Genomic DNA, 27,816 nt, shown 5'->3' on the forward strand with positions numbered 1-27,816 from the left:
CTTCTCTGGCGCTTCACTCAGAACCCAGAGTCACAACATCACCACCGCTCCTCCTCCCGGCAGGGGGCGTTATAACAGCGCTGCTTCCAGCAGATCTCCTGCTAACAATGGCAGCCTCCTCGGAGTTGCAGCTGGACCAGCTCCCCTCGGACCCGCTGCTCCACGTCCTGTCCTACCTGAGCTTCAGAGACCTGGTCCAGTAGGTATCAGCACCAAGCAGACTGGAAGCGATAATCAGACGTCGTTTTCTAGCTACAGCATGCTAGTGGCTAACAGCGGCTTGTTAACACTCCAACTAGCTGCTGTTTTTGTTTCGATTTCTACAAAAATATGATGCATAAAATTACTGTCAGTTGATCATAGCTTCTGGATATAGAATGAAAACTAAAATTAAAGCATTAATGCCCGGCTGAGACGATATAACAGCTTTAAAAGTAAAGCTAAAGATCTTGTTTACAGTTAGCTTCCTGCTAACAGCTGTAGCTTGTGTACTTCAGAGAAAGTGATGAATAAAACACTCCTGGGATGATTCAGGCTGCTGAACAGAATGTCAGAGAATATGTAAAGTAAACAAGAAATACACAATTTAGTGTTATGTACCTGCTAACAGCAGATCAGCACACAGAACTTCACTTAGAGGAAGTAAACAAACCACCACCTGCACATGGTCAGAAACAAACAAGTTTTATCAGCCTCATTTTACCTGTTTTATGCAATATTTTTTTATGTTGCTAAAAAGAAGCTGAAGTGCAACTAGCTGTTTCTTTTAAAGTAGGGATTTTCTACCTTCATGTAGTAAAAATATTAGATCTATTCCGGTGAAGTTGTGGTTTTATTTGTTTACTATAAAATGCTCATGTGTTAGTCGGTTTGGTCTAGTCAAAGTATAATTTGTATGTGTCTGTTTTTATGCATTTTTCTCTTTAAACTCTTTGTTCTACATTTGTTATTAAAGTACATGTTTGAACCGTTTATACAGTGATTATTTAAATGTTCTAGATGGTAAATAATTTAGTATTTCTGAATCATTTAATTGTTTTGAAATCAGATTCATATTATTCTTATTAGAAAGGCTGAGTTTTTCAATTTACTGCTAAAGGTTTACAAAAACTCCACCTTTACACCCCTTATGTTGGACTTTGATCTGATTCTTCAGGTAAATGCATCTCTATAATAACTTTCTGCTTAATGTAGTGGAATTTAACTACAGACTCACAAACAGTTTAATCATATTTACCACGATGAAACGGTTAATATTAGTAATAAGTGAGAATTTTAAGTAGTGTTTTCCAGACTTGGATAACCCCGCCCTCTTTTGTTGTTGCAGCTGCAGCTACGTCAGCAAGAGGCTCAGTGATCTGTCCAAACACAACCCACTGTGGAAGCGTCACTGCTGCAAACACTGGCTGCTGACAGAGTAGGTCCACCTTCACTTCCTTCAGAGGTGTTTTCACTCAACAGCAGCCTGAAGTGTATGTGTGTGTATGTGCGCAGTGCGGAGCGGCTGCAGCGTGGCCTCTCCTGGTACGGCCTCTTTAAGCTCTACTTTGCCGATCTGGGTCGCTACATCCGGTACTACGCCGAGCTGAAGAACGCCTGGGAGCAGCTCAAGAGCTTCCTGCAGCAGAGATGTCCACGCATGATCGTTTCCCTCAAAGGTAACGCGACCCACCGCTGCCCACTGCATGCTCCCCCCCATTGCCATGCTGAGCACTGCCTCCGTTGCAGACGGCGCCACGGAGGCGGAGCTAGACGACATCGAGGCGCAGATCGGCTGTAAGCTGCCAGACGATTACCGCTGCTCCTACCGGATCCACAACGGCCAGAAGCTGGTGATCCCAGGGTGGGTGTCCAATCAGAGCCCTGCCCCCTCTGGTCAGCCCTCCCAGTCTAACCAGTGTGTGTCTCCAGGCTGATGGGCAGCATGTCCCTGTCCAACCACTACCGCTCCGAGGTGCTGCTGGACGTGGAGACGGCAGCCGGCGGCTTCCAGCACAGGAAGGGGATGCGGCGCTCGCTGCCGCTCACCTTCTGCTTCCATACCGGCCTCAGCCAGTATGTGGCCCTGGAGGACGCCGAGGGCCGCCGGCAGGGAGAGAGCTTCTATCCCTGCCCTGTGCGTACACTTCCTGTCTGCCTGTCCTTTCACAGTAAAGCGTAGAGACAATTATGACCCGGTTTGGTTCTGTTTTCCAGGACCAAACGGCTCAGGACCCATCGGCCATTGACATGTTCATCACAGGTCAGCTGCTCTCCTCTCAGCTGGGAGGCGTCTGGACTTTGTTTACGCTCTCTTCCTGTCTGCAGGCTCCAGCTTCCTGGACTGGTTCAGCAGCTACGTCAACAACGTCGTCACAGGAGAGTTTCCCATCATCAAAGAGCAGATCTTCAGGTGAGTCTGACCTCTGTGTGGTCCATTCATCTATAAACACTATAACATGGCTAACATCTATAACTGTTATTATGAATTAATTAAGAGTGAGAAGGAGACTATATTCTAAAACATATATTAGTAAATCCTCATTGTTCTTCCAAGGTAGTCTGAAATGTTTAGTAAACGACTCCACTTAAAATTTAGGTGAGCAGAATTTACTTCTCACTCTTAATTAATGCACAATAAACAGTTTTATAATTGATTTGTTTAGAGATTAATGAATGAGACTAATGAACTAGTTATTAGCCTTGTTGTAAAGCAGAAGATGTCAGTAGTAGTTCTGGTAGAAAGTGGACCCGTCTCTGTTTGGTGTGCAGGTATTCTCATGAGAAGGGTTGCGTCGCGACCACCGGCGACATCTCCGTCTCCGTCTCCACCTCCTTCCTGCCGGAGCTGTCCTCCGTCCACCCGCCGCACTTCTTCTTCACGTACCGCATCAGGTAGCGCCACCTCAGCGCGCAGACCCGGGCCCGGTTCTGATGGGGTTCTAATGGTTCGACCCGTCTGTCTGCAGGATAGAGATGTCCAGAACTGCCTCACCAGACGCAGCGTGTCAGCTGGACAGCCGCTACTGGAGGATCACCACCTCCGACGGAAACGTGGAGGAGGTTGCGGGTCCGGGTGTGGTTGGTAAGCCCCGCCCTCCTGCTGCGCTCTGATTGGACCAGTCCTGGACCTGAGTGTGTCCTGTGTGTGTGCAGGGGAGTTCCCGGTCATGACGCCTGGCAAAGTGCACGAGTACGCCAGCTGCACCACCTTCTCCACGCCGTCGGAGTTCATGGAGGGTCACTACACCTTCCACAACCTAGGTGGCGCTCTGTTGCTCCTCACACACACACACACACACAGACAGTGTATTGGGTCTGATGTCTCTTTGTCTTCCAGCCAATAAGGAAGAGGTTTTCCAGGTGGCCATTCCTCGCTTCCACATGGTCTGTCCTCCCTACAGAGAGCCGGAATCTCCATCTGTAAGACACCTGTCCCGCCATCTGTCTCCTCTTCCTTTAGTCTGGACCAGCTGACGCTCTTCTTCTCTGCTTTTATTTCTGTGAACAGAAAGCTTCGACCAGCCACACGGCTCCCTACAGCGACGATGAAGACGACAATGACAGCAGAGGAAGGTTTGGTGCTCTGAGAGGCATCAACATGTCCAGCCTGGACAGCTCGCGGTGTCCCAAGTTCACCTGAACCGCCGCTAAAGCTAACGGCCGCTAACGCTAATGGCCGCAGAGCCATAAACTGAAACTGAATCACTTGAACTTCCAGTTGCCAAACTGCATCAGAGTAGGACGAGCTCTTTTCTTCTGTTTTAGTTTTTCTGATTGACCAGATTTAGGTTGAAGAAGAAGAAACGATGCTTCAGGGCTGCAGAGGTTTTTCATCTCATCTTACAAACCAATCAAAACATTCCTCATCCTGCCAGGCAGCAGACAGGGAAGCTGATCTCTTCAGATGTTTCCTGTTGTTTAGAGAACGGGTTTGATCTGCCATCTGGTGGTTAAACCTGGGATTACAGCTTCATTTGTTTTTTTTTTTTCTTCTTTTTTTTTCCTGAGTTGTTTGATTTGTTACATAAATAAGAGTAAAAAGTTTAAAACCCTCAGTAGAAGTTACATTTTCAGGTGAGAATCTGGGTCAGGACAGATTAAATTGGTGATTTTGATCTCTGTGATGATTTTGATGAGCTTTTGGGTTGGAGTGTTGCTGCTGTCTGCGAATTGTTCTGCTTCTGTTTTAGGTGAATGCAGAGTTGAGTTTTTATGTTTGGGTTCAATAAAAACAGATTGTGTGAATCTGAGTTCTGCTGTGACCTTGAAGTTTAGCCGTTTCTGATCTGTACTAATGTTTAATTTTCTTTGTGTGGGATTGTTGAAGGTTTTCTCTCTTCTGCAGTTTTTCTATAGGCGTTTTGCAAGATTTTATTTTATTCTGCTGCTTCTGTTTATTTCTTCTACGGTCGACTTCAAATGCTTCCACATTTCTCACCAGAAACATTCAGCTCACAGAGTTTTTATAGAAAATTTAGATTTTTCTAGTTTATTTCGTTAGTCATCCTCCTCCTCCAGCTCTTCCTCCTCCATCCCCCTCCCCAGACTCCTGCGCCTCCTCATCCCTCTGGTCTCCTTCCTCTCCTCCTGCTCCGGCTCCTTTCTCTCCTCCTCTTCCTCCTCCTCCTCCCCCGGCAGTTCCTCCTCCTCGCGGGCGCTGCAGCGGCTGCAGTGCCTCCTGAAGCCGCCCAGGACCTCGGAGCGGAACCAGCAGAAGGGACAGGCGTAGCGGCCGGGCCGGTGGGCGGTGCGGGCGTGCTGCTGCAGCCGGCTGGGCAGGAAGAAGCTCTGGGGGCAGGAGCTGCAGCGGTACGGCCGCTCCACCTCATGGTGGCGCTCTACGTGGGTCAGAACGAAGCCTGCAGGGAGCAAAGGGAGAGGGTGAGACGACCCGGTTCTGATCCAGAGGCTGAAACATCTGGAAAAATATCCAAGCTGGCTAACCTTTCAGTTTGCTCTTCCAGTTGCAGACGAGGCAGACGAAGCGGTGGGAGACGGAGCCCACCCACCGCGCCGCCACCTCCATCTCCTCCTTCATCAGCTCCTCGCTCATCCCGGCGCCGTCCTCCTCCTCGGCCCGGCCCGTCTGCAGCTGCCGGCTCTTGGCTAGGGCGTGGCTGGCGTAGCTCTTGGGGATCTCGTGTTTGCGAACGATGTGGCTGACGGAGACGGAGCGCTGCCTGTGGCTCCAGCCACAGATCTTGCAGTGGAACAGAGCGCCGTCGAACGTCAGAACGTACTGCTTCTCTTCCTCACCGACCTTCCCCTCACGCTGCTCCTCTTCCTCACTCTTTCTCTTCCCCTCCTCCTTCTCACTTTTCTTCTTCCCCTCCTCATTCTTCTTCTTCCCCTCTTCCTCCTCACTCTTCCTCATCTCCTCTTTCTCCTCGTTCTTCCTTACCTCCTTTTTCTCCTCACTCTTCGTCTTTCCCTCCTCTTCCTCACCCTGCTTCCTTTCAGCAGCTGCTTTCTCTCCACACTTCTTTTTACTTTCAGGACTGCCCTCCTCTTCATCACTGCTCCTCTTTCTTTTCAGACCCTCCAGCTTTTCTTCATCCTTCCCTCCTTCCACCTCCTCTGCTTCCTGTGCCTCCCCTCCTCCTCTTCCTCCCTCTTTCTCCTTCTCCATCATGCAGTGTCTGGCGATGATGTGTTTGTACAGTTTGCTGAAGTCCTTGCAGGTGTGGAAACACTCAGAGCAGTGGAAGAGTCTCGCGCTGCTCTGGTACATCAGGATGTTGCCAAGGCGACCCACGGCCACGTCATCCAGGCAGGTGGGGTGTGACGCTGCCAGGTGGGCCAGCTGCTGGGCGTGGCTCTTGGACAGCTGGCCGCAGTGAGGGCACCGGAGGTGGGCGGCCACCCCGCCGCCCGCCTCGCCTCGGGTATGGATGAAGACGGACATGGTTGCTAGGAGACACCATCATAGAGGTATTATAACCACAAACTTCAGTATTTAATCAGAAATGACCAACGCAGTTAAATTAATGTCATTATTAGCATCATATTAATTAATTAATTCATAAGTAGGAGGTTTTGTTTTCAATCAGGGAGCACCTTAAAGAAGCTTCACACCATATATGGTTAGTCCTTTAAGTTAAAAGAACTAATTTATCATTTTATAGCTGAACCACCTCATTTTTTAATGGTTTATGTTTATTTTTCCATTAAATGAATCCCGGTGATGTGACTACAATGTAATAACGGTACAGGACCAATGGAGCTATGCTAAGCTAACATGCCAACAGCCGTTAAAACCATCCCCTTAAACCCGGTTTTTACCCACCTCTCCGCGCTTCTGCCTTTATTTGACTGCGTTAGACCAGTGAAACCAGTATAGAGGATTAGCTTTCACTGGTTTGAAGACAAATTTCTGTTTTCAACCCACCGAGGGTTACCTGATGCGCTGCTGTATTTACTTCCTGCGCAGCCAATCACAGAACAGAACTCAAACATCGCGAGATCTCCGACGTCTTCGTCTTCTTCTATAGAGTTTATTTTCATCTTACAGTCTTTTTGTATTACCGCCACCAACTGGACTGAGGTTTAACTCATCTTCAATTCCGTCATTTAATGAAATATAATTAATAAGTTAATTAAATTCTCTCTGCTAACTTTGTGTCATTTAAATCCTTTATAAGTGCTTTAATTATATATCTACATGTCTGGGTTTTACTTCTACATTACTACTTGAGTTTATTGCCTAATATTATTAGCTCATTACATCTTTATGTAACATTAGTCTGAGATTTTTACATAAAACTAATTCAAAATAATAAACCATAATATTATTTAATTTCATTAAATAAAAAAAATTGATTAAAATTATTCAAATTATAATAATTTTAGTACTTAGTACTTAGTAGTACTTTTAACTACTTTATTGAACTTGGAGAAATGCAACAAGAGTGACCGACTTACTGCTGAGAATGGATTAAATATCTTTCTATTTCTTTCAGTCAATTCAAATGAATTAAAAAAACGTCAAAAACATGAAACAATTTTTAATTGGAAATGACAAACATTAAAATAATAAAACCTGTTATGTGATTAACAGGAAGCAGTTTGTCTTCAGGAGGATTTTAGTTTTATTTGTGTTTTTTAGTCAGATGAAAAGTTTGCAGCTGGAAACAGATTGTAAAGAATCCAACTTTGTTTGGAGTTTAGATATGATCATAAAACGAATCAATCCATTTTATTAAAGTCGCAGTTTGTTTCTATTTCTGTCAACTTTCTTTGTGTCGTTTCTGTCCTTGTTTTGCACAAACTGACAGCGAGCTGTTACTAAATGGAGGCTTTTATTGTGGAGGGATGGAGGAGGAGAGAGAGCCAGAGGGAGGACTTGTGTTTTCATTCTGTCTTTGCTTGGATTCACACACACACGGAGTGAGGTGAACATGCTCTGCTTTAAAGGTGAGACTGCATTGTTTCATTCTCTTTCTGACAGTGTAGCGCTGCGGCTAATGGAGGCAACAAAGTGCTGCTGCAGCGCTTTGAACTGCCGTTGCCATGGTTACCGCCATGATGCTCCTCAGAGTCGCGTTGGTTCTGGTGGCGGTTGGTCGGTCTATGGGTTCTTCTCTCTGCTGTGTGTCAGCCGCTGTGAGTGTGTTTGTGTGTTTAATGAGCGGCGGCCTGTCGAGGCAGGCCGAAACATCCCATTCAGCTTCTCTCACACACACACACACACCCACAGAGCGGCTGCAGCTGCACCAGGCAGAATAAACCTGGTTCTGCTCTAACTTTAGTCCGTTGGAGTTTTTTTGCCTGGACTTTTGTTCGTCTTTCAGATCTTAGTTTCTTCTCCAGAATCTGTTTTTGTATTTTTTCTCTCTTTTTTTTTATTCTCCTCTCCAGCGAATAACAGCATTTTATCCTCTTGACAAGCATAACTTTTCATCTTTGGTTCTCATGTCTGACATTTTTTTTTTGCTTTGTTTTGTTTCCTGCACTGCAAAAACACAAAATCTTACAAAGTATTTTGGTCCAGTTTCTATTTCAGCCACTTATAGGAGCTAAATATTTCTTTAATATTAATACAAGGGTTCTAGTTTCACTGGTAAATTATTTTACTTATAGGAAAGTGTCTTATAAGTGTGAATATTTTGCAGCTTTCTGTCTAATTGGAGTTATTTTACGTATTTACATTCTGAGATGGATTTTCAGCAGCTCATTATTTAGTTAAGCTATAAGTGAAACATGTTTGCATCTACATTAAATGAGAGTTATAAATGAACTTCGCTGCACAAATGGATCCAATTCATATCCAGTAATATGGGAAAGTAAACAATAGAGATGGAGAAATTGGTAAATGACATCACTAGCTTTAACTGACAATGAAAATGGAGAATAAATTAAGTTGGATTCAATAATATTTCCATTTAAACTGGATTCAGTTAAACTGGGTCAGGAAAACTTTCTATGGAGGAATAATCAGGTCAAAAACTGGAGGAAAGTCTTATCTATCTTGGCGTTTCCACTTTTTCAAAGCTAAAATTAAAATCCATTCTTCTGCCTAGAACTTCCTGGAAGTTTTTGATGAAGAGGTCGGAAGAAAAGCAAAGTTTCTAGTTCGTGCAGATTTGTCTCTTTTAGCTTCTGTAACAAGAAAAAAACTGCATCACCAAATCCAGTGTCAGATCCAGTTACAGGAATCAGCCTTTAATCAATCAGTTGAATTTATTTGTACTGTGCAGTTCAGCAACATGGCAGTTCAAAGTGCTTCAGATCATAAAAACATAAAATTAAGAAGTCATAGAAACGGCATACAGTCACGTTAAAGTCCAATTTTAGTTCTGAAGGGGTTTTAAAAAGTCGACAGCTTCCTGTTGACTGCAGGACGTTTTACTGTAATTTCCTGTTTTTATCAGCTTATCTTTGAAGTCATGACTGAGTGGAAATGGACTCAGCTGTAATAAACCAGATAAAAACAGAGTCTGACTTCCAGAAACTGGATTATTCTGTCAGTATGAGAGCAGACAGAACCAGCTGATGGACGGAGTCAGTCAGATGATCAATCAGCCGATAATCAAACCGATGTGACGTGAACTGGTCTTTTTCTCTGTTTGGTTTCTGTTCTGCTGCGCTCGGCTCTGGGATGATTTAATGTTCGCCTGGAGGAGCGTCTTTCACCTCTCTGCTGCTCCACTTGTTTCCTCTTCAGTGTCATTAAAAAACATCACCTGACAGATCCTCAGTTTTCACTTTCAGAGCTGCTGCAGGTTTAATCCTGATGGATTCTCTCACGCAACGGCAAGTTCAGCTGTTTTTTGAGCTGCAGAGTTGAAGTTTTTCTGTATTTGTGTCTGTAAACGGAGCCTTTTTGGCTAAATAAGTAAATAAAAAACCGATTTTTTTTTTTGGTAAACATTCAGCAAAACATATTTAATTTTGCTTCTCGTTCCTGTGTTTGTCCATCATTGATGTATTATGAGTTTCCAGTAGCAGGACGCCTCAGACTGATGGTTTCATGCTAACATGCTAACGACTCAACATTTGTTCCACATTAATGTCCTGATGACATCAGCTGCTAATCCACATCCTTTGCTTGGTTGTTTATAGGAAGATGCTCTAGTAGGGAATGTGATCCATAGAGAGGGGTGTGAATACTCTTCCATGTCTTTATATGTATTGTTTCTGCTTCAGTTGAATTGTTTTGTTGCTACTGTAAAAACTGAACTCTTACTTTAGTTGTTTTTAGTTCAGTGACTGTTTGACTAAACGGCTGATGGATGTTTTCAGCGTCTCTAAACTCCAGGGTCTATTTTCAGTGGAGGATTAATCCATGTTTGAACTTGTCCTCCTGTCAGACTTTGTTTTGATGCTCTTCTTTTCACCAAAGGAAAGAGGCGGCATGTCAGCGGCTCTGAGCTGCAGCTCACCTGGCAGATGCCGCCTTCTGGTTTCTGGAGGGTCAGGAATGAGCCAGGAACATGTGGAGGTAGAAACCTGTTGACTCTGGCCATCTGCAGACCTGGATAATCCCTGTTAGCAGATTAAAACTGCAGAGCGCAGGCAGAGCGCAGGCTGGTTTCTGGAGGAGACGAAGGTTTGGGATGTTTGTTTTGTTCTGTGAAGGAATGAGAAGAAGCTGCCGAGTTTCACTCTAAATCTGGACGTTTTTTTGGTCGTTTTTGATCAGAAAAGGTGGTCAGACATCTGGAAATCCTTCTTTTAATCTGAAAAACCTGAATTTATTTTCACTGTTGTGGGAAAGGCTTCGAGGAACTTTCTGGATTTACTCTGAAGAATCTCCTTTGACTCATTTTCAGCTTCAACTGTAGAATTAAATAGTTGCTACATGCAGGATGACCGATTTACTTTCCTCTGCAAGATTAAACAAGTTAAAGGCTTTTAATTTGAAGTGCTACAGTTTTAGAATTGATGTCTTTCTTCAACTTAGATAGGAGAAAAATAGTTTCGCCCGGTTTTGGAAACATTGTTTCATGAACGCTTTGTGTTAAGCTAACAGTGGATCTAGTTTGGTACTGATATCATGAGACGTTTCATGAATCAGGCTTCGTTCTCCATCTAGCCAATCAGACAGGATGATTTCTTACGTTGACTGTCTGGGCGGCGAGGGGGCGGGGCCTGGAGCGTCATCACACTGCTGGAACGGCGGACCCGACGAAGAGCGTGATGAGCTTCTTCCGCGCAAGATGGCCGCCCTGCAGCCGAAGACGGAGGGCAGCCTGAGGCGGCGCCTGCTCAGCGCCAAGATCTACCAGCAGCAGAGGGCCATGATGGGGCTGAACGCCAGGCCGGCGCCGCCTTCAGGTGACAGGAAGCCCCTCCCACCTCACCTTCAGGGAAACCCCTGGCTCCTCCCACCGCGGCAGCATGTTCACCCTTCCCTTCCACTGGAGGCTCATGGGAAACTCTTCTTCTCCCCTGAGTCATGTGGGAAAAGTCAGACCTCACCCCTGCAGGTGCCGCGCCCCTCCTGCCCCATCCTCAGCCATCGGCGCCGGACCAGTTCCTGCCCCCCGTCCCCAGAGCCCCGCCCCGGCTACACCCTTCCTGCCCCCAACCTGTTGGGCGTCACAAACCCTCCAAAGGAACCAGAGGTGCCACCGCAGTACCGCTACCAGCCCACTAAGAGGCGCAAGACCAGATGTCTTTGGTTCCGACGTCGCCAGGGGAAAGGCTCAAAGCAGGAAGCCTTGTCGACCACACCGCTTCTCCAGAAAGGTACGGCTCCCAGCCTGGACAATGTTCTCATTTTACACCAGCTAGAGGTTCAAAATGGCAACATTTGTCCAATTTCCAGCTGCTGCGGTTCTTTTTCTCTCTGTTCTGAGTCAAACCAACCAAACCCTTTAAAACCTGTTCCCCTCCTCACCTGTGGGGGCGCTGCATCAAGAACCACTGAAGGAAATGACATGAAAACCTCTGAGCACAACTTTCTTATGGAAACAAAAATGGAGGCATCAGATTTTAGTGGTTGTCTTCTTTTCACCACAAGTCATTTCTCCTGCTAGCATGTTAGCTTTGGTTGCATTTACCCAGAATGCCCTGCGCTGTAGCATGCTTCCTGCTTTTGGAGCGGTCTGCGGTCCACTTGGTGTTCACATATCGATCAGCACCAGGGTTCACTTCAACCGAACCCAGAGGGAGGTTTGTAGACGGACCAGAGTTCACGTTTTGGGTTCGATTTCCTGTTCTCAGCTAGAACAAGACTAATGAGAATTCAACCTTAAAACTATAATTAAACCAAGAGTCTAACTAAATAACTAGAACAGACACTCGCTGCAGTTCTTGCAGTTCAAGAAATTAAGTTTCCATTTCTTCTCATTTCCATTTTCTGTTATTCAAACTGTTTCAAAGCCATTAATATTTGATGCTGCTTCTCCTCAGCAGAGCCGATGGAGGTTCTTTAAATGAGGATTATCTGGGTTTTCCTCTGTTTGGCCCCAATAGGCCTTTTACTTTCCTGTGTCTCACTCTCTCTCTGTCTCTCTCTCTCTGTCTCTCTCTCAGATCAATAATGCATCACAGGTCTTGTTCTTCTCAGATAACTCGTAGCACAACCAGCTCCCTGTGTTTCTCCTAATGACCTCCTCTGTGTGTGTAATCTGCTCTGTGTGTATTTGTGTTCATGGATTAGCAGCAGCTCCATATGCTAAGCTACAGGCTAATTCCTGTTCCAGCAGATGAACGGCCCGTATGTCTGCAGCAGCTGCTACCTGGCAGCTTCACCTCCGTCAGCCATGTTGACTCAGGAAAAAGTCATTTCTCCCTAAAATAACTGGTTCACTGCTGTGACAAATGATCTTTGGAGAGTTGATTCAATTCAACCACATTGGAGGATTTTAGAGTTTGTTAAACCGTTGTGTTGGTAGTCATTCTGAGACTGGACACATTTAATTTATAATCAGGTTAATGATTTTGTTACACATTAAAACACAAATACACAAATTATTTATGTTTTTTATAACCAAGTTTAAATAAACGGTAAAACCAGGAGACTTTTCTGCTCCCAAATCAGCTCTTATTCTTTCATAAACTTGTCGAAATATAACAACTGTTTAGAAACAAAGTGACCCAAATCCTGATCTTATTACTGAAAATAGTTTATTCAATCGAGCCCAAAAAAAAGAAAACTAGATATTTTCATTTTAATACAGAAAACAGGCAAAATCTGCTACAGTGTATTAGAGGCTTTTTAGGAGAAAACAAAGTAGTGCATTTTTGCCTAAAAACTCTGAAATTTTGAGAACAATTTCAGAAATTTTCTAGAAAGAAGTCTATTTTTATATTAATAGGAATTTTCTTCAAAAAACCTGATTAATCTATAAATTTACTCACTTTTTCTATCTGATGCACCGTTATATAAATATCAAGTTTTAGATCTATAATAAATATCAGGTTACACTTTTTGCTTTATTATTGGTAGATTTTTTTTATTAAATTTTTTGGCCGACTACTTTTAAATTTACAATTTTAATCTTGGCCCCCATGATAAAACATTTGGACACCCCTGCTGTAGATAATCTTACGATTTATTCCTGGTGATCTGATCCAGTTGGAAGAACGTTGGAACCGCTCCGATCTAAAATCTGATTTTAGACGTGTTTATTCACCATTTTAATATTTTGCATGTGAACCAAACATAATTCTGTCACTTTCAACATCTTCAAGAAACTTACGAATGTAAATAATTGATTTTTCAGTATTTCCTGATTCCCGCCCGTCTTTCCTGGCTTTCTTAATGGTGACGGTCCTGATTGAGCCGCTTGGTTCTAAATATAACAGTGAGATAATTTGCCCTACTTGGTGTCTAATTATTGAAACTAATTACAACAGTGAGGAGATGGAGATGAACAGACAGGGAGGCCGTCAGCCTTGAACACTGTAATTAGCTGCTCCACATTGTCGACACATTTACCAACTGGAACTGTCCCAGTTTGGCTCTGGTGATGGAGGTGAACCCAATTAACCACTAAAACTAATTATGGAGGACAGAGCTGAAGGACGGTTCAGCTGCTGGTGTTTCAGAACCTTAAAGTCCAGTTTGGTATCTGCTTCACCATCAGCTGATGATTCTCACAGAACAGTAAACAAAAACCATTTAGAGTTAAATATCTCTTCTCTTCAGAGACTTTAAACTCTCAGTGGCTTGACTTACATTGGAAAATGTTACACCAAGACCAAGAGGTTTCATTAAAGATGCATAAAAATCATCTGTAATCTACAAATTCTGTGGACAAACTGGTCATGCTTCAGCTTTTACCACCTTGAAGCATGGAGTAAAGTCAATACTGAAAATAAAACACGACAAAGGAACTACAGACACAATATAGCGTCAAAAAGATGGTAGGAAAAATGCTAAAAAGGACAGAACGACGAGGAAAAACAAAGATTGAACTGCAGGGAAATAAAAAAGGACAGAAGAGCAAAAACGATACAAAGGAGGCATCAACCATCTGAACTAAACTGAAAAATGTTCCATTAAATATTTTATAGAATCTACATATTCCCAATAAACACGTTGAGGTTGAAAAAGGCATTAAAGCAACACAAACCCTACAAACATCCAGCTGCTTTAAGAGCTTCAAAGTGACAGAATAAAACATGAAGGATTCATGAAACGAGACATAATGAGGCCTTTTATCACTCAGCCGATGCAGAACTCGGCTCATTATTTCCTGGATTTTTCCTCTATACCCTGCGGATGGATTGTCCTCCCAGCGACACCAGAACACAGAGAATAAAAGATAAAATGTTTCACATCAGACCCACAAACAGCCACTTCCCCTTCATCTTCAAAGCAACACGTTCCTGCAGCGTCTGGAGGTAACCTTCATCACCTGGTGGCTCCTGAAGGGCGCGCACGTGTGTTGGCGTCCTGCCAGCGTGGCAGGTGTGTGTGTGTGTGTGGAAGTGAGAGAGGGAGAAAGAGGCTGGGGGCGAACGAGAGAGAAAAAGAGAGAGAGAAAGAGAGGAGTGGGAGGAGAGCGGCGTCGCAGCGAGTGGAGCTGCATTACTGCTGCTGCTGCAGCCGCAGGAGTGTGTGTGTGTGTGTGTGTGTGTGTGAGAGGCTGTGTGGCGTCGTCATGGTTCTGATCGGAGCCACCATCAAATCCGTCCTCAGATTCCTCACCAGGACCACAGGTAGGAGACGCAGCGCTGAGGATCAGAAACTGGGTCAGTCAGAATCAATAGATATCAGTTATGGATCTCTGAAGATGACCTCATATCATCCTGCTCTGTGATTGGCTGTTGGGTTTTTGCATTGAATCAAACATAGTTGAGGTCGACAGTTTGATCTGTGTTCAGATTTCTTTTCTTATGACCTGTGAATGACTGACAGTAGGTGATTGATTGATTATTGATCGGTAAACCGGTTTATTGGTTTGCTCTGCTCATCCTCAGTGACTCCAACCAGAACTTCACTGTTTTATGTTCGTTTGCTTGGAAACATTTCATCTGTAGAGAATCTGCTGTGTTGGGGGAACCGGACCCTCAGGAGATGTTCTGGACGGTACCAGAGGGTTTTACTGGCTACCATAGAAATAAGAGGCGATTGATCCATGATGACCCAATATTTGAACATTTTAACCAGTAGTAACTATATAATTGACACTTTTAAGTTCTTGTGAAACATTCAGTGTTTTGATTATCTAAACGTCAGTAAAGCCAAACTGAATCCTCAGATTACCATGGAAACCATTTTAGCGCTACCACAGAAGCTTGATGATGCTAATAGCTACGGTCTTCAGCCAATCAGCACCGAGAGCTGCCCGTCCTGGCGGCTTTTTCTCCATCGTCGTCTTTGTTCCTCATCAGAACGTTTACGATAAAATTAAAAGTTTAGTTTTCGTTCCTGTCTTCAGTGAAATCAAATAAATTAAAGTGATTTTAGGCTATAAACTGTCAAGCTGTACAGTAGTTAACGTGATTGTTTTGGCGTTCATCATGGCGGAGTGGACTGCTTTCTGAAGAGCGTGACATCACGTGTCAAAGGTCAAAACTTGATTTGACAGACGAGGACTTACTGTGTCGTCTCCAGACGAACAGAGACGTTTTCTGGTCTGAATGCAGAAGTCGGTTTTAAGACGATAAATCTCGTTTTTACGAGTTTTATTATTCAGTATTTGATCTCCTGATTGAGTTTATTCATGTTGCAAATAAAACCAAAATGTTTTAGGAGTTCACAAACCTGTGACCATTTAAATGGTCGTCTGTCTTTATATGCCAGCGTTCTGGCTCCGATTTACAGAAACTGAGAGTTAAATGGGACATCTGTCCACACATCTGTCCACTGATTCCCCCTGGAAGTCAGACGGCCTTTCCTTCAAGTTAAAAGCCCCTGAAGCAGAGAGCCGGGGTCACCTTGACGCTGCTGAGAGCTGCAACTTCCATCATCAACCGTCTCGGTGTGAGAGGAAATCTGCTGAAACGAGATTAAGCACAGAAAACCTCATAGTGATTATTCTGTCTCTGTCCGTCTTTGTCTTTGTCTCTGCAGCCGGGGACAGGGACAACAAATGGTCCGTTCACTACAGTACCCAGAAGCCTCCACAGGGTCTGCGCTTCATTCCTGGGAAACGGCGGTCGGGCAGCGCTGATGACCTGCGAGGTGAGATGAATACTGCTGTAGTCTGACCAGATGGAGAGGAGAGACGAGAACAAGGACAGAGACAAAACTACAGAGAGCACACTGATCACTTTAAATGATTAGTCTTTCTGCTTTGAGTTAAAATAAAATGTTTTTATGCTTTACAACGCAGAGAAATAAATTGATCGGTTGTAGTTTTCTCTTCCCTGGAAGCTTTGAATCAGATTTTATGATCTTTAAATGAAAAGGTATTGATCTGCAGACACGCGAGTGAAGAAATGAGTGTTGCAGTTGGACTGCAGTGGCGCACTCTGCTGCAGCACTGCTCTGCTGCAGACTGCATCGCAGCAGCTGCAGCACTGCTCGTCTTCACAGCCAGCAGTAGCAGGTCTACCTGCTGATTGGCTCTTCCTTTTCTTTCTGTCTGTCCACAGCTTACAACGGGCTGACTCAGCATGACTGCTTCAAGCACCGCCCACCAAGTCCCACCTTTGCTCCACTGTGCGGTCTGGACCAATCAGAGGGCGGCGCTAACAGAGGCTGGCGGAGCAGAGGCAGAGCGATGGTGAGATGGTGTCAGTGACTCATGAATATTAATGAGGCTGAAGCGACCGTACAGAAACGGCGGCCTAATGAGTCATGAAGCGATGACTACACACTGCAGATTATAATCCAGCTGGGATTATTTTATATGAAGCCTCATAAACAGAAACACATCCATTAATTATTCATCCAGAGACTTTGCTGCTGTGACATTATTTCATTTTAAAGGATTGAAAAGCTTAATTAACCCTTCATTTACTCTGCAGTTGTGAAGATTTGCAGAGAGGTGAAGTCTTCTGCAGCCACCTGCTGGTCAAACTGAGGCATTTCCATTGTTCTTGCTGCATCCAGATGACTAATCGTTTTGTTTTTTTTGTCCTCTTTGTCTCACTCATCTCTCCTCCTCTCAGAGGTCCAGAGTCTTGGACTTTTTCTCTCAGTCTTGCTTTTCAGTTTGTTTCAAGTTTTCATTTTGGAGGAGAAAGGTAAACAGGGACCAGACTTAATAAAATTAGTTTAGATAGTCAGTCGTACCTTTAACTCCCTGCTAGCCGACATTTAAACCCTAAAGCATAAAAACTGGAATTAAACTGTTTCTAGTTGAGCTGAGCTGTAAATTAAACCTTGTTTTTTTTATTGTCAGTCTTCAGCGTCTTCAGATGAAGATGAGAAGTTCTTCCTCCCCAACCCGCGACCCATGACCCCACTGGTCCTGAATCCCATCAGTCTCTCGTCCTGCTGGGATGATGGATTCGAAACGGAGCCTCTTCAGCGCCTTCCAACGCCGGAAGAGAAGATGAGGCAGCAGGCGGAGGCCGTCGCAGCTGATATAGTTCCTATCAACGTGACGGGTACAGAGACCAGAACCTCTGGGTTTGACTCAATCTGTGATGTTGCAGCCTCTAAAGATGGTTTGACATTTGTTTGTGACTCAAGTTAGTCCTTAAACCTGATGTGACATTCTTTTAGATTTATTATATTCATTTTAATTTACAAAAAGATTTATACTTTAACTGCTAGCAATGCCATTGGTGAATTAGCAACTGGTCCAGAAAAATATCTTGCTTATGTTTTGATCATACTCCACATCAGCTTCACTTTTGAACATTAAGTAGGAAAAACAAAACATTTTTTAAGCTAATTTCACAATTTTCTCAAAACTACAACCTTTTTCTATTTAAATTGTTTTGAATTCCTCATTCTAACCAAAGATTTTACTTTCTTTTTTTTTTTTACCACATAAAGACCTCTTATTCAGCTTAGAGACATTTAGACACACAGGACAAACAACCATGTAGCAACCATGTAGCAAGGCAACAGTCCTAACAATTGTGCAACACCGTAATGTGACCAAGTAGTTTTATTTATTAAGCCGAATCATTTATTTATTAGACTAAAGCAAATATGAAGTTTTTATTTAAAAAAATATGAGAACTTTAAAAGAATGTTTCAGACATTCTTACCAAAAAGATTTAAGATCTTCAACCAAACTAAAGATTTTTTATTCCTAAATCAAACCAGTTATTCTTGAGTCCTAAAAACAAGTAGTCCATCATCTTAAAGGGAAAGAAGCAGTTTTCCTGTAATAGTTTGATTTATTTAGTGTAACAAAGTATTCTGATTTGTTTGTAATCTGTTGCCTAAACTCCAAAGATGGAGTAATTTGTTGTTTATTTGCCTTTAAGGTGAGAGTTTTGACCGACAGGCCAGTTTTCGAAGAACAATCTCTAATGGAGACTCGTTAAACCGAAGACCTAATAAACTGAGCCGCCGTAAAACCGTTTCTGCAATATTGGACGATGTCATCCCCAAGCCCTCTGTTCCAGTGAATCTACCTGGTCAGTACTCAACAGTGGGTCGACTTCCTTCCTCATCCTCCTCCTCACATCAGCAAAACAGCATGGAGGAGGCCATGGAGGAGAGTGAAAGAGACAGAAAGGAGGAACCGTCTACCTCCAGGAGAATCAGAGCCCCAAAGGGTGAGGGCATGTCCAGCCTCATGGCCTCCCTGACCGCCTCACCAAATGTTGGCAAGCAGCCCAACTCCTGTCACTCGTCTTCCTCTGAGATCAACAGCCTCCCCCGTATTCCCACCAACTCCTCTCTGAGTTCGGAAGTCAGCTTTAACAGCACCACCTACAGGACACTCAGTGCTTCCTCATCTTACAGCCAGGTCAGTCCAAGAAAAATAGTGCCACGCTGAATTTACCATAGCCAAGTTAAAGTTTGTGTCTCTTTTCTTGTCGTTTTCTCTGCAGTCACAGGATCAGCAAAGTTTCCCAAGTGATTTCCAGCCATTGTTGCCCTATGACCCTAATGCCAGAGTCATACCCCAGTCTCCTTCTTCCTCGTCGTCTTGTTTTCCTTCTTCTCCTGTCAACTCCTGCATCTCTGACACCCCCAGCCAATTGCAATCAGAGTGGTCTTATCCCAGTGATAGGCCTTTAAATGACTGCTCTTCTCACTACCTCTCCTCTTCAAGCATCGCTGATTCTGTGTCTCAGTTTAGTTACCAGGCTCTGGCCGATCAGACCATGACCCAGCAAAATGCCCAAAACTTCTCTGATGGTGACTCCTGCAGTGGGGAAAGCTGGAGCTACAGGCCTCTTTCTCCTACCTCCAGCATCCACAGCGGTATCACCCAGGACACAAGATGTGTCTCTGAAGAAGGCTGGAACTGTGAACCACTTCTTTCTTCTGGTCGCTCCACCCCTCTCTGTATTGACAACACTTCCCTTTGTTCAGAGAAGATGTCTTCATCTCCCTTGCTGAACCGGGAGAAAAGGAAGTCCAGCACTTCAGCGTTCTACTCTCGCTCTATGACACGCAGCATCTCCCTACGCAAGTCCAAGCGCCCACCTCCCCCACCTCTGCGCTCCGACTCCTTGAGGCGCCGGCCAGGTCGCAGCAAGGCCTCGCGTTCAACAACAAGCCCACGTCCTGACCGGAGTCCTCGTGTGGATCGCAGCACCTTGCACACACCTAAATCATCTCCTCAGACCTTCCCTGACCCCTGGGTACCCAGGAGCAATGCAAAAAGACGTCAGAGTGGTCTGAACTGTGGGACAGTCACAACCTTCGAACCTTTAAGTCCAAACTCCCAGAAGGCAACTTCCACTCACTCCGACTCTTCCAGTGCCAACCCAGTGAGCCCCAAATACTGCCAAGTGCTTAGCCCAGGAAATCCAAGTTCAGAGGATAAAGATCTGAAACTCTCTCTCAACCATCCACCTGACTCCTCTGTTGCTGGGCTTCAGCGCCTTGCCTCTCCATCCAGTGGTTACTCCAGCCAGTCTAACACTCCCAGTCCTGGAACTCCAGTCTCTTCACCCCACAATCCTTCCTCCCCTCTTACAGCAAGCCCAGGAGCATTTTCCCTTCCTCCAACCTCCCCTTTCTTTACCTCATGCTCTTCAACCTTACCATTTTCCCCCACAGCCTCTTCCCTCCCCAGGACCAGGTCTCGAGGAAAAGGGAAGCCAAAGCCTCCAGTTCCACAGAGGAAGTCATCACTTCTCTCTTCCTCATTTTCCTCCTCCTCCTCTCTCTCCTCCTACACCTCATCTGACTCTTTAGCCAGGCAATCACTTCTCCCTCCTCCTCCTCCTCTTCCTCTTCCACAATCTGCTCCCCCTGCTTCCAAGTTCTGCCTTCCAACTCCTGATCTTCTTCCTCCTCCTCCTCCTCTTCCACAATCCGCTCCCCCTGCTTCTAAGTTCTGCCTTACAACTCCTGATCTACTTCCTCCTCCACCTCCTCTTCCTCCCCCTCCACTCCCACAGTCCACTTTTCCAGTCCCTGAGTTTTGCCTTCGTGCTCCTTGTCTTCCGCATCCTCCTCCTCCACCACCACCACCTCCTCTTCCACAGTCTTCTCCTACAATCCCTGGGTTCTGCCTCTCTGTCTCTCCAGCTTTCACTTCTACCCCTCCACCTCCTCTACAGTCTCCCTCTTCTTCTCCTCCTTCACCACTTACAACTCCTTCAAAGCCTGAATTTTGCCTCCATGTTCCTCCGTCTTTTACCAAGTCTCTTCCACTTCCCAACAGTCTCCCACCTTTATCTCTACCTCCTCCTCCACTACCTATCCCCACCCGGCCTCCTCCTCCTCCCTATTCTTATGCTGTGAGGCAGACCTCACATCACTCTCTGGGCTCGTCTGTACCATCCCATTTTGATCCATCGCCACCCTGCCAACCTTCTCAACCATCTTTTGAATTATCTGACATAGTCGACTCCCCTCCTCCGCCATCTTCTCCTCCATCACCTGCTCTCTCTGAACCTTCCTTCTTTTCCTTTCTCCCATCAAGTCCAAGCACATCTCCAAGGCCCCACTCTCATCTGATCACCCCTCAAGCTTTGCAGTGTGTCAAACTCCGCTCGGTCAAAAACCAGGCAGTACAGCAAACCGAACATGACCCAACTGACAGCCAACTTCACACTGAAGTTAGTGTGTTGCTAACTAACGGTAACCAGATGGAAGAGACTCAACCAGACTTTGATGTATTAAATGAGTCCTTTCTTGATTGTCTCTCCAATGCTGATGCAGACGTGTCTCCACCTGGAGCAAAACAGGCTACCTGTAATACAGCTGGCAATGACACATGTCCATTATTAGCCAACAGCAATAGCCGAGTCAGTACTGAAGTAAAACAGACAGAACTGTATTGCAAAGACCCAATGAAAAGTGAGAGTGGGATTTCCACTGCAGAGTCAGGTGATGCGAAGCTTCAAAGACAACAAGGCAGCTCAGTAAGCGAGAAAGACCAGGACTTTAAGCTTAACAAAGAAATCACACAAAATGTCCAGGTCAATGGGCAACAGAATAATGATTCAGACATGTGTCCCCCTGTGGCGAGTGTGAATGTCTCCAGTCTTGACAGTCCATGGGTAAAAATGTGTCCTGATGATGATGACACATGTTGCATGAATAATAATATCCAGAATCCTCCATTAGAGCAACCTTCCTCAGAAGCAGACTTTGCAAAGCATATAAAGAGATTGAGAGAAAAGAAGACCAACGTAACAGAAAAGATAAACGAATATGAAAGAAATGAAAATAAATCAGAAATACAGAATAAGACTGATGTGAAAAACAATAATAGGGATGTTTGGTCAAGCAGTCCAAGGAAGCTGTACTCCCCAGAGAAACCTGTCCCCCCTAAGAAGCCTGATCTTGGCATTCTGGGTCCCTTGACATCCCCAAAGCCTAGAAGAGGACCAGGAGGGCCAAGTAGCCCTGGGCGTATCATAGAGTCCTGCCCTAGACCTAACACTTCAGATTTCTTTAACACACAGTCCCATACATTTAGCAACATGCCATCGCCAAAGCACTTGACAAACGCCTCTGGCAATTCAGAAATACCAGGATGCTCGGTGAACTCAAGAAACTCACCTGCTAGTTCTCCTCAAAGGCAGAAGCCACAGATTTTGCAAAAGAAGCCAGATCCTTCGTTGACCTCTCCCAAAACAGTAAAACCAGCTTTTGCATCCAAACACACTGGAGAGAAACTCAAAGGGACTTCAGCAACTGGTAATACTTTAGAAACTCAGACCGCAATGGAAACCAGAAGCACCTTAGAAACTAGAGCTGGTAATACTTACAACAAATCCTGCAGCTCATCACAAATGATTGATGTCTATGAGACTCATCACTCTTCAGGGTCCCCATCAGTGGGGATGGGTCCCTCAGGGGTCCGTAAAACTACTTCTACCTGGACAGAAGCAATTCAGTCTGCGGTGGCTGAGCCTCGTTTTGGTAGGATCATTGGGACAAGGCAGCAGGATGAGGAGATAACCAACAACAAGAGGTTTATGAAGTCCTCACTTGCTGAAGATGAAGATGAGGAAGAGGAAGGTAGAGTGGAAGACAAGGAGAGGAAGAAAACAGTCATGATGATGATGACGTCATCCAACAAAAAAGGTAAATCCAGGAGAGTGAGGAAGAGGCGGCCAGGCCGAAAGTTGTTGATGATGTCACCAAAAATGGAGCCCTCTCCCTCATCGTCATCATCGTCCTCCTCCTCTTCTTCATCATCTTCATCATCATCAGAGGATGACCCAGATGTAATAACAGAAAGGGTCGACAGGCGAAGGAAATTCAAAGTTTGCAACCAAGAGACGAGTGACTCTGAAAGCTCGTACACTCTGATTGGTCAGAGCAGGTTTTCCCTCAGCAGTTTGCTGTCAACTGAGAGCCTGCAGGGGGAGCTATCACTGCCAGACCTCCTGATCAAAGAACCAGATGAAGAGGAGGAACCAGGAAAGGAAGAGCCCCAAAGTGATGAGGCCAAGGAGGCTAGCAGGTCTTCAGATGGTGAGTTGCAGACATTTTGGTTACAGTAAAGATGAGGCAATGCTGGACTCTTCAGCTTATTCTCATCAGAGCCTTGAGAAAATTAACTTTTTGGATAGAATTAATGAATTTATAGAATTATGACCAACTTCCAAGGGTTAGAACCAGGGTGAAAGTAAGGGGGTACGGCAGGGTACTCATCGTCATCATCGTCCTCCTCCTCTTCTTAGTACCCCTGCGTATTAGGGGTACTAATACGCAGTACCCCTAATACGCAGTATTAGGGGTACTGCGTATTAGTACCCCTAATACTAATACGCAGTATTAGGGGTACTGCGCAGTACCCCTAATACGCAGGGGTACTAATACCCCTTATGAGTCCTTTCTTGGGTACACCTTTGCTGTGGCTCATCACAGCCGCTGTAGTTTCTGAGCGTTCAATAAACGACAAACTTGGACTAATTACCTTGTTCTTTGTGAGTAGGCTATATATACATCATTCACAACAAACATCAAACACGGTAAATATGTTTAAGTATTTAACAAACAAATGGCTTCTACCTGATAATTATGTGAAATTAAATTGTCTAATTTAAAAATAATAGTTTTACTGCTCTGACATCTTGATTTGAGCTCAGAGTCTGAGAGGCTTTTCCTCTCAATTTTTTTTGCTTCTTATTTAGTGGAAATATTAATGTTGATTAGTCTTTCTCCAAAAATAATTACCTTTTTAAACCTTTATAGCTCCACTGTTAAAAATGATAAGCTAACATTAACAAATGACATTGAAATAAAATCCAGTCCAACCTCTGGATTGAGGTCATTCCTCTGGAACCTGTTGGAGGAAAAACATCCCAACTTCAGAAGATGAGCTTTAACCTGATAGAGCTCTGTCGTTTCTCCTGTCAGTATGAGAGTCAGGGTGAGGAGGCGCCATGTTAGGAAGAGAAGTGGAAGCTGCAGGATATTCAGAACAGGTCATGATGCTGGGCTACTGATTATCCCTCTGTCTGGACACAGGATCAATAGAACCAGTTTAAAAGCTAAAATTAATGGTTATATGCCAGACATGGAAAACTGGGATGCACTCCATGCCATGATGTTCAGAATTTAGGTCTCATGGCATCTCAATGTGTCAACATTGCAGCCAGTAGGCTGAAGGAAATACAGCTTTATTTTGTAGCAATTCAAGAGCTACCAGCTTTTATCGCTTCGCAAAAACATTAATCAGCACAGAAATTCCAAAGCACACAAAGAAACAGTTATATATATATAAATATATTTTGTCATAGTACCCCCAAGAATTTAAAACTACTTTCATCCCTGGTTAGAACCCAATATTGGATGTGTGTGCTTTGCTAGTTGTGCACTGTACGACTAGCATTGAGCCAAGCATAATCTAAAACAGCAGCAGTAGTGTCATACAGTAAGAGTACATACTTAGCAGTGACCCCAAAATCAGTCTACATTATTGGCTTTAGTCTTCAAGTTTTCTGTGTCCATGAACCAAGTGGCTCTTGCCACTTGGTTATTGCCCATAGTCATGAATCAACTTGTCCTATTTCAACATATGGATTTATCAAAAACTTATGTATAGGGTCAACTCAACTCATGATCAACTCAACCTGGAAACTACTCGCCCTCACTGTTTAGGTTTACTGTCATTTGTTGTGTCTAAATGTTCTAGTTTTGACGGTTCTCCTTAAGTGATACACCATTGGAAAACTCAGTGATAAACTGGTTGTTCTTATCAAGTCTATTTTAGACTTAATAAAAGAGAATTGATCATTTGTTTTTCAGACGATGTGTTTGTCAACGTTTCGGCGGATCAGATGTTGGTCTCCGGTCGTCCTCGAACTACAGAGGATCTGTTCACCATCATCCACAGGTAGACTTCAGTTGATACTGAGTTCTGGTATTTTAACAACCGACAATACACATCCTCACATCTGCTTGATCCCTTCCTCTGCCTCTGGAGCAGTGCAGTATGGGAAGGCGCCGCATGAACATGTCGGTAATCAGGTTGCAGGTAAACCTTCGAACTGGGCAGTAAATATGTAGATGGTGCAGTTCCAAGTCCTGATTCCTGTAACGAAGCACTGAAAAGTGAAATCAACCCTTGTTACCTAAATATGTACATCAATAACCTTTCTCTTTGAAGGTCCATCTGTCTCCTATCTTGTTTCCTTGCTGCCTTCATTCCCTCTGACCCTTACACTCCAGTTAGGCTTCCTCCCAGAGATCTGACACTTTAAATCTGGTTGGCTGAAGCACATTAACCTCATTAAGAGGCAACTGATGTGATTTAGTCCAGTAGTTGTGAAAAGTATTTGGCCAAATCAAACATCTTCTCAAACTGACCGTACACAAGGATCTAACTGGTGCTTCTTGTCTAATTTTCTCAGATCGAAGCGAAAGATGCTTGGAAGAAGAGACTTTGGAGAACTCCCTCTGTCCTACTCTTCATCCTCCTCCTCTTCCCCTCCAGAGACTCCCACTAAACCCCGCCTGACCAGGGCAGCAGGGTTCAGGAACCCCAGGTCAGCCAGGAGTGAGAGTTTTAAGGCTCTCCTGCTGAAGAAGGGCAGTCGAGTCGAGGCGTCTTCCAGGATCTCGGCAGTAGAGCGCCTTTGTGTCGGTCAGTTTCCACCTCCTGTTGATCCTCAGAAGACGCCTCCTCCTCCCCTGACCTCTGACCCATTGGATGATGGGAGGTCCAGCAGCTTTCTGACTGTGAACGCCCCTCCGTTATCTCCCTGCGCGCTCTCCATGATGTTTGGCTGGAGGCGCCGGGATCTGATGCTGCTCACCTCTTCCTCACCCGTCCTCGTCTTCTCCTCCTCCCACATGCAACCTCGCTCCCTCACTCCCCCTTGCTCCAGCAGCCGACGGTTCGCCGGACGCTGCCGCCTCTTCGCCGCCCCCATGACCGCCATCTTGGAAGGGGAAGATGAGGAGGAAGATGGGGAGATTTTAGTTGGAAGAGAATCCAGTCTGAGCATGGTGGAGGCTTCTTAACCGACACGTTTACAGATGAAAGCAGCTCTGAAAAGTGTGGATCTACCTGGACTGATTAGACTGAAGCCTCCCATATAAGCCTGGTTCCAGCCCTTATGGGTCCCCTCATGACCGTGGACTGAATTCCTCCAGAACCCAAACTCTCATTAGCCTTGTTTCATCAACATTTTTTTTAAGTATTGCATTAGAAACAGTTGACGTAAAATTCTTAATAACTTCCTCAATAACACTCGCTTGTTGAGTTAATGCTCTAAAGTGGAGAAGGAAAGATCAGACGTAGTGAACACTCCCATCCCCTGGTGGGTCTGTGCCTTACCAGAGGCACCAAACCAGAAATATTTTTAAAGTCCGCGCTAGCTAGCAACCTCAACTTTCTGATTATTACAGCCATGCATACATCAACATCTGACTAAATTAAGCTTCAGCCTGGTTGATGGAAACACATCAAACTTGTATTGTCTTTTTTGTGACATTTAAAAGTTCACTCAAAATAACTTAGTTATATTTGAAAGCTTATCAGTAAAGCAGTGGCTAACTGATAGTTAGCTTGCAGGGGCGCAAGTGCAAAAGCTTTGAAGTATGACTACCATTTTTCCTGAATAAACTCAAAGCAATACTCATTTTACAATTGTAACTTTGCCTCTTTACAGTTCTGGGAATTTGATGAAAATGGTGAGAAACCCAGTTTCTTTTCGGAGCATCTTCTTAGTCGGACTCTCCACTAGGAACTCTGTTTAAATGTTGGACTTTATCTGCCTGATTTACTTTTTAATATTGTTTACAGTTTCCACTGATTTTAGTTTTACTGCTGGATGTTTATCTTATCTTGCGATGATGTCACACTTTTAAATCCAGTTTTATCTCCAGTTGTACAGTTCATACATGAGATTAGAGGTTCACTAACATTTCTCCTGAACTTTTCTTGTTTACAGTATAAAAGTACAAAGCTGCACAAAGTCAACATTAATCTTTAAATACCCATATTTACTAACCTGGAGTCAGTTATAAATCTATTATCTTTGATTTTGAGGACAGCTAGCTGTAAAGTTTTTATTTCTCTACACTAGGAGGCATAAATCATGTACTATGAATGTTTTAGTCTTTTTTATACATCATGTTTCTAACAGTTTCACTGAACTATATGGAAATGATTCCACTTTAACTTTGTTTGGATTAGAAAAAAACATATTTTTAAGTGAGATGCTGTAATTCGTGTTTCTGGTTTGATTTGGGTTTTTACAGGTTGAAATATTTCTAAACCTGCTTTCCTCTATTAAGACGACCGAAATGAATGCGATAATATTTGTTTTCTGTAAATAACCTGTTTGGCTCTTTCTTATCTTGTTTTCATGTTTTTACCTGATTTCGTATTTGTAGCATCTCAGTAAGTAAGAGTCTGTTTGACTCTCCAGAACTAGACAAAGTGGAAAAAAGACATTTAATGGCTAAAAGGATGTGCTGCTGTTCAGTTTGGGGACTCGTTTGTTCCTTCAGTGTGAATGTTAAAGCAGGTTGGATGTAATAAATGTAAAAAACAGTTTAGAAAGGAAGGAAGCACTGTGAAGTAAAACAAAGAGATGGGAACTGAAGGTGTCTAGAAAGAAGAGTTTATATGTAAGAAGACATATTACTGAAGCAATAAAGAAAAAAACTCTGTATTCGTCTCATCATTCCTGAAACATCAGTTCTATAAACTCTTGTTTTCATCATTATGGTTTTTTTTGCATATATTTTCTTTGTTATCCCGTCCACTTCCATCCTGTCTACACTTATTCCAACTTTCTGTGTTTTGGGTTTTATTGTATCTCTCCTGTCTGACTGCTAATTCTGCATCCTGAAGGAAGGCTGTGATTGGTCCAGACCAGTGATGGCAGTAAATGGTTGATTCATAGAGATGGAGCGTCTAGAACCGCCATCGG

At 44.2% G+C, this 27,816-nt stretch overlaps 3 protein-coding genes across 9 annotated transcripts; 2 read left to right on the forward strand and 1 right to left on the reverse strand.

Annotated features, from left to right (window-relative positions):
- The first annotated feature begins 52 nt into the window (after positions 1–52).
- fbxo3 (F-box protein 3) lies at positions 53–4,227 on the forward strand. Its single transcript, XM_008397960.3, has 12 exons — positions 53–199; positions 1,328–1,417; positions 1,495–1,658; positions 1,729–1,843; positions 1,912–2,116; positions 2,197–2,242; positions 2,308–2,392; positions 2,752–2,874; positions 2,949–3,064; positions 3,136–3,243; positions 3,320–3,402; positions 3,491–4,227. Exons 1-12 carry the CDS (start codon positions 108–110, stop codon positions 3,620–3,622), a joined length of 1,359 nt encoding a protein of 452 aa, XP_008396182.1. The 5' UTR covers positions 53–107; the 3' UTR covers positions 3,623–4,227.
- LOC145553985 (uncharacterized) lies at positions 3,956–5,887 on the reverse strand. The gene is made up of 2 exons (XM_081613202.1): positions 4,927–5,887; positions 3,956–4,841 (listed from the first exon to the last, which is right to left on the reverse strand). The coding sequence occupies exons 1-2, from the start codon at positions 5,885–5,887 to the stop codon at positions 4,480–4,482; spliced, it is 1,323 nt and encodes a 440-aa protein (XP_081469328.1). The 3' UTR covers positions 3,956–4,479.
- nhsl1a (NHS-like 1a) lies at positions 5,798–27,553 on the forward strand. 7 transcript variants are annotated; one of them, XM_017309541.2, is made up of 10 exons: positions 9,400–11,172; positions 15,953–16,063; positions 16,477–16,607; positions 16,996–17,070; positions 17,229–17,436; positions 18,271–18,758; positions 18,844–22,900; positions 24,680–24,767; positions 24,861–24,908; positions 25,285–25,373. In XM_017309541.2, the coding sequence occupies exons 1-9, from the start codon at positions 10,530–10,532 to the stop codon at positions 24,883–24,885; spliced, it is 5,826 nt and encodes a 1,941-aa protein (XP_017165030.1). In that variant the 5' UTR covers positions 9,400–10,529; the 3' UTR covers positions 24,886–24,908; positions 25,285–25,373. The 7 variants fall into 7 exon arrangements, with proteins under 7 accessions (XP_017165035.1, XP_017165036.1, XP_017165030.1 ...); XM_017309546.2 differs by lacking the exons at positions 9,400–11,172; positions 24,861–24,908 and adding an exon at positions 5,798–5,913 and having other exon boundaries at positions 25,285–27,553; XM_017309547.2 differs by lacking the exons at positions 9,400–11,172; positions 24,861–24,908 and adding an exon at positions 7,305–7,395 and having other exon boundaries at positions 25,285–27,553.
- The last annotated feature ends 263 nt before the right edge of the window (positions 27,554–27,816 follow it).

This window comes from Poecilia reticulata, chromosome 2, assembly GCF_904066995.2.
Source record: "Poecilia reticulata chromosome 2, P_reticulata-male-v2, whole genome shotgun sequence".
In the NCBI taxonomy this organism is placed as follows: Eukaryota; Metazoa; Chordata; class Actinopteri; order Cyprinodontiformes; family Poeciliidae; genus Poecilia; species Poecilia reticulata.

Coding starts and splice junctions, on each gene's coding strand:
- fbxo3 (XM_008397960.3), top strand. CDS start 108: ATGGCAGCCTCCTCGGAGTTGCAGCTGGACCAGCTCCCCTCGGACCCG. Junction 2,875..2,948: donor TTCTTCACGTACCGCATCAG/GTAGCGCCACCT, acceptor GTCTGTCTGCAG/GATAGAGATGTCCAGAACTG. Junction 3,065..3,135: donor TGCGGGTCCGGGTGTGGTTG/GTAAGCCCCGCC, acceptor GTGTGTGTGCAG/GGGAGTTCCCGGTCATGACG.
- LOC145553985 (XM_081613202.1), bottom strand. CDS start 5,887: ATGTCCGTCTTCATCCATACCCGAGGCGAGGCGGGCGGCGGGGTGGCC. Junction 4,842..4,926: donor CTGGAAGAGCAAACTGAAAG/GTTAGCCAGCTT, acceptor TGCTCCCTGCAG/GCTTCGTTCTGACCCACGTA.
- nhsl1a (XM_017309525.2), top strand. CDS start 10,530: ATGATTTCTTACGTTGACTGTCTGGGCGGCGAGGGGGCGGGGCCTGGA. Junction 11,173..15,952: donor CACACCGCTTCTCCAGAAAG/GTACGGCTCCCA, acceptor TTGTCTCTGCAG/CCGGGGACAGGGACAACAAA. Junction 24,768..25,284: donor CTGTTCACCATCATCCACAG/GTAGACTTCAGT, acceptor TAATTTTCTCAG/ATCGAAGCGAAAGATGCTTG.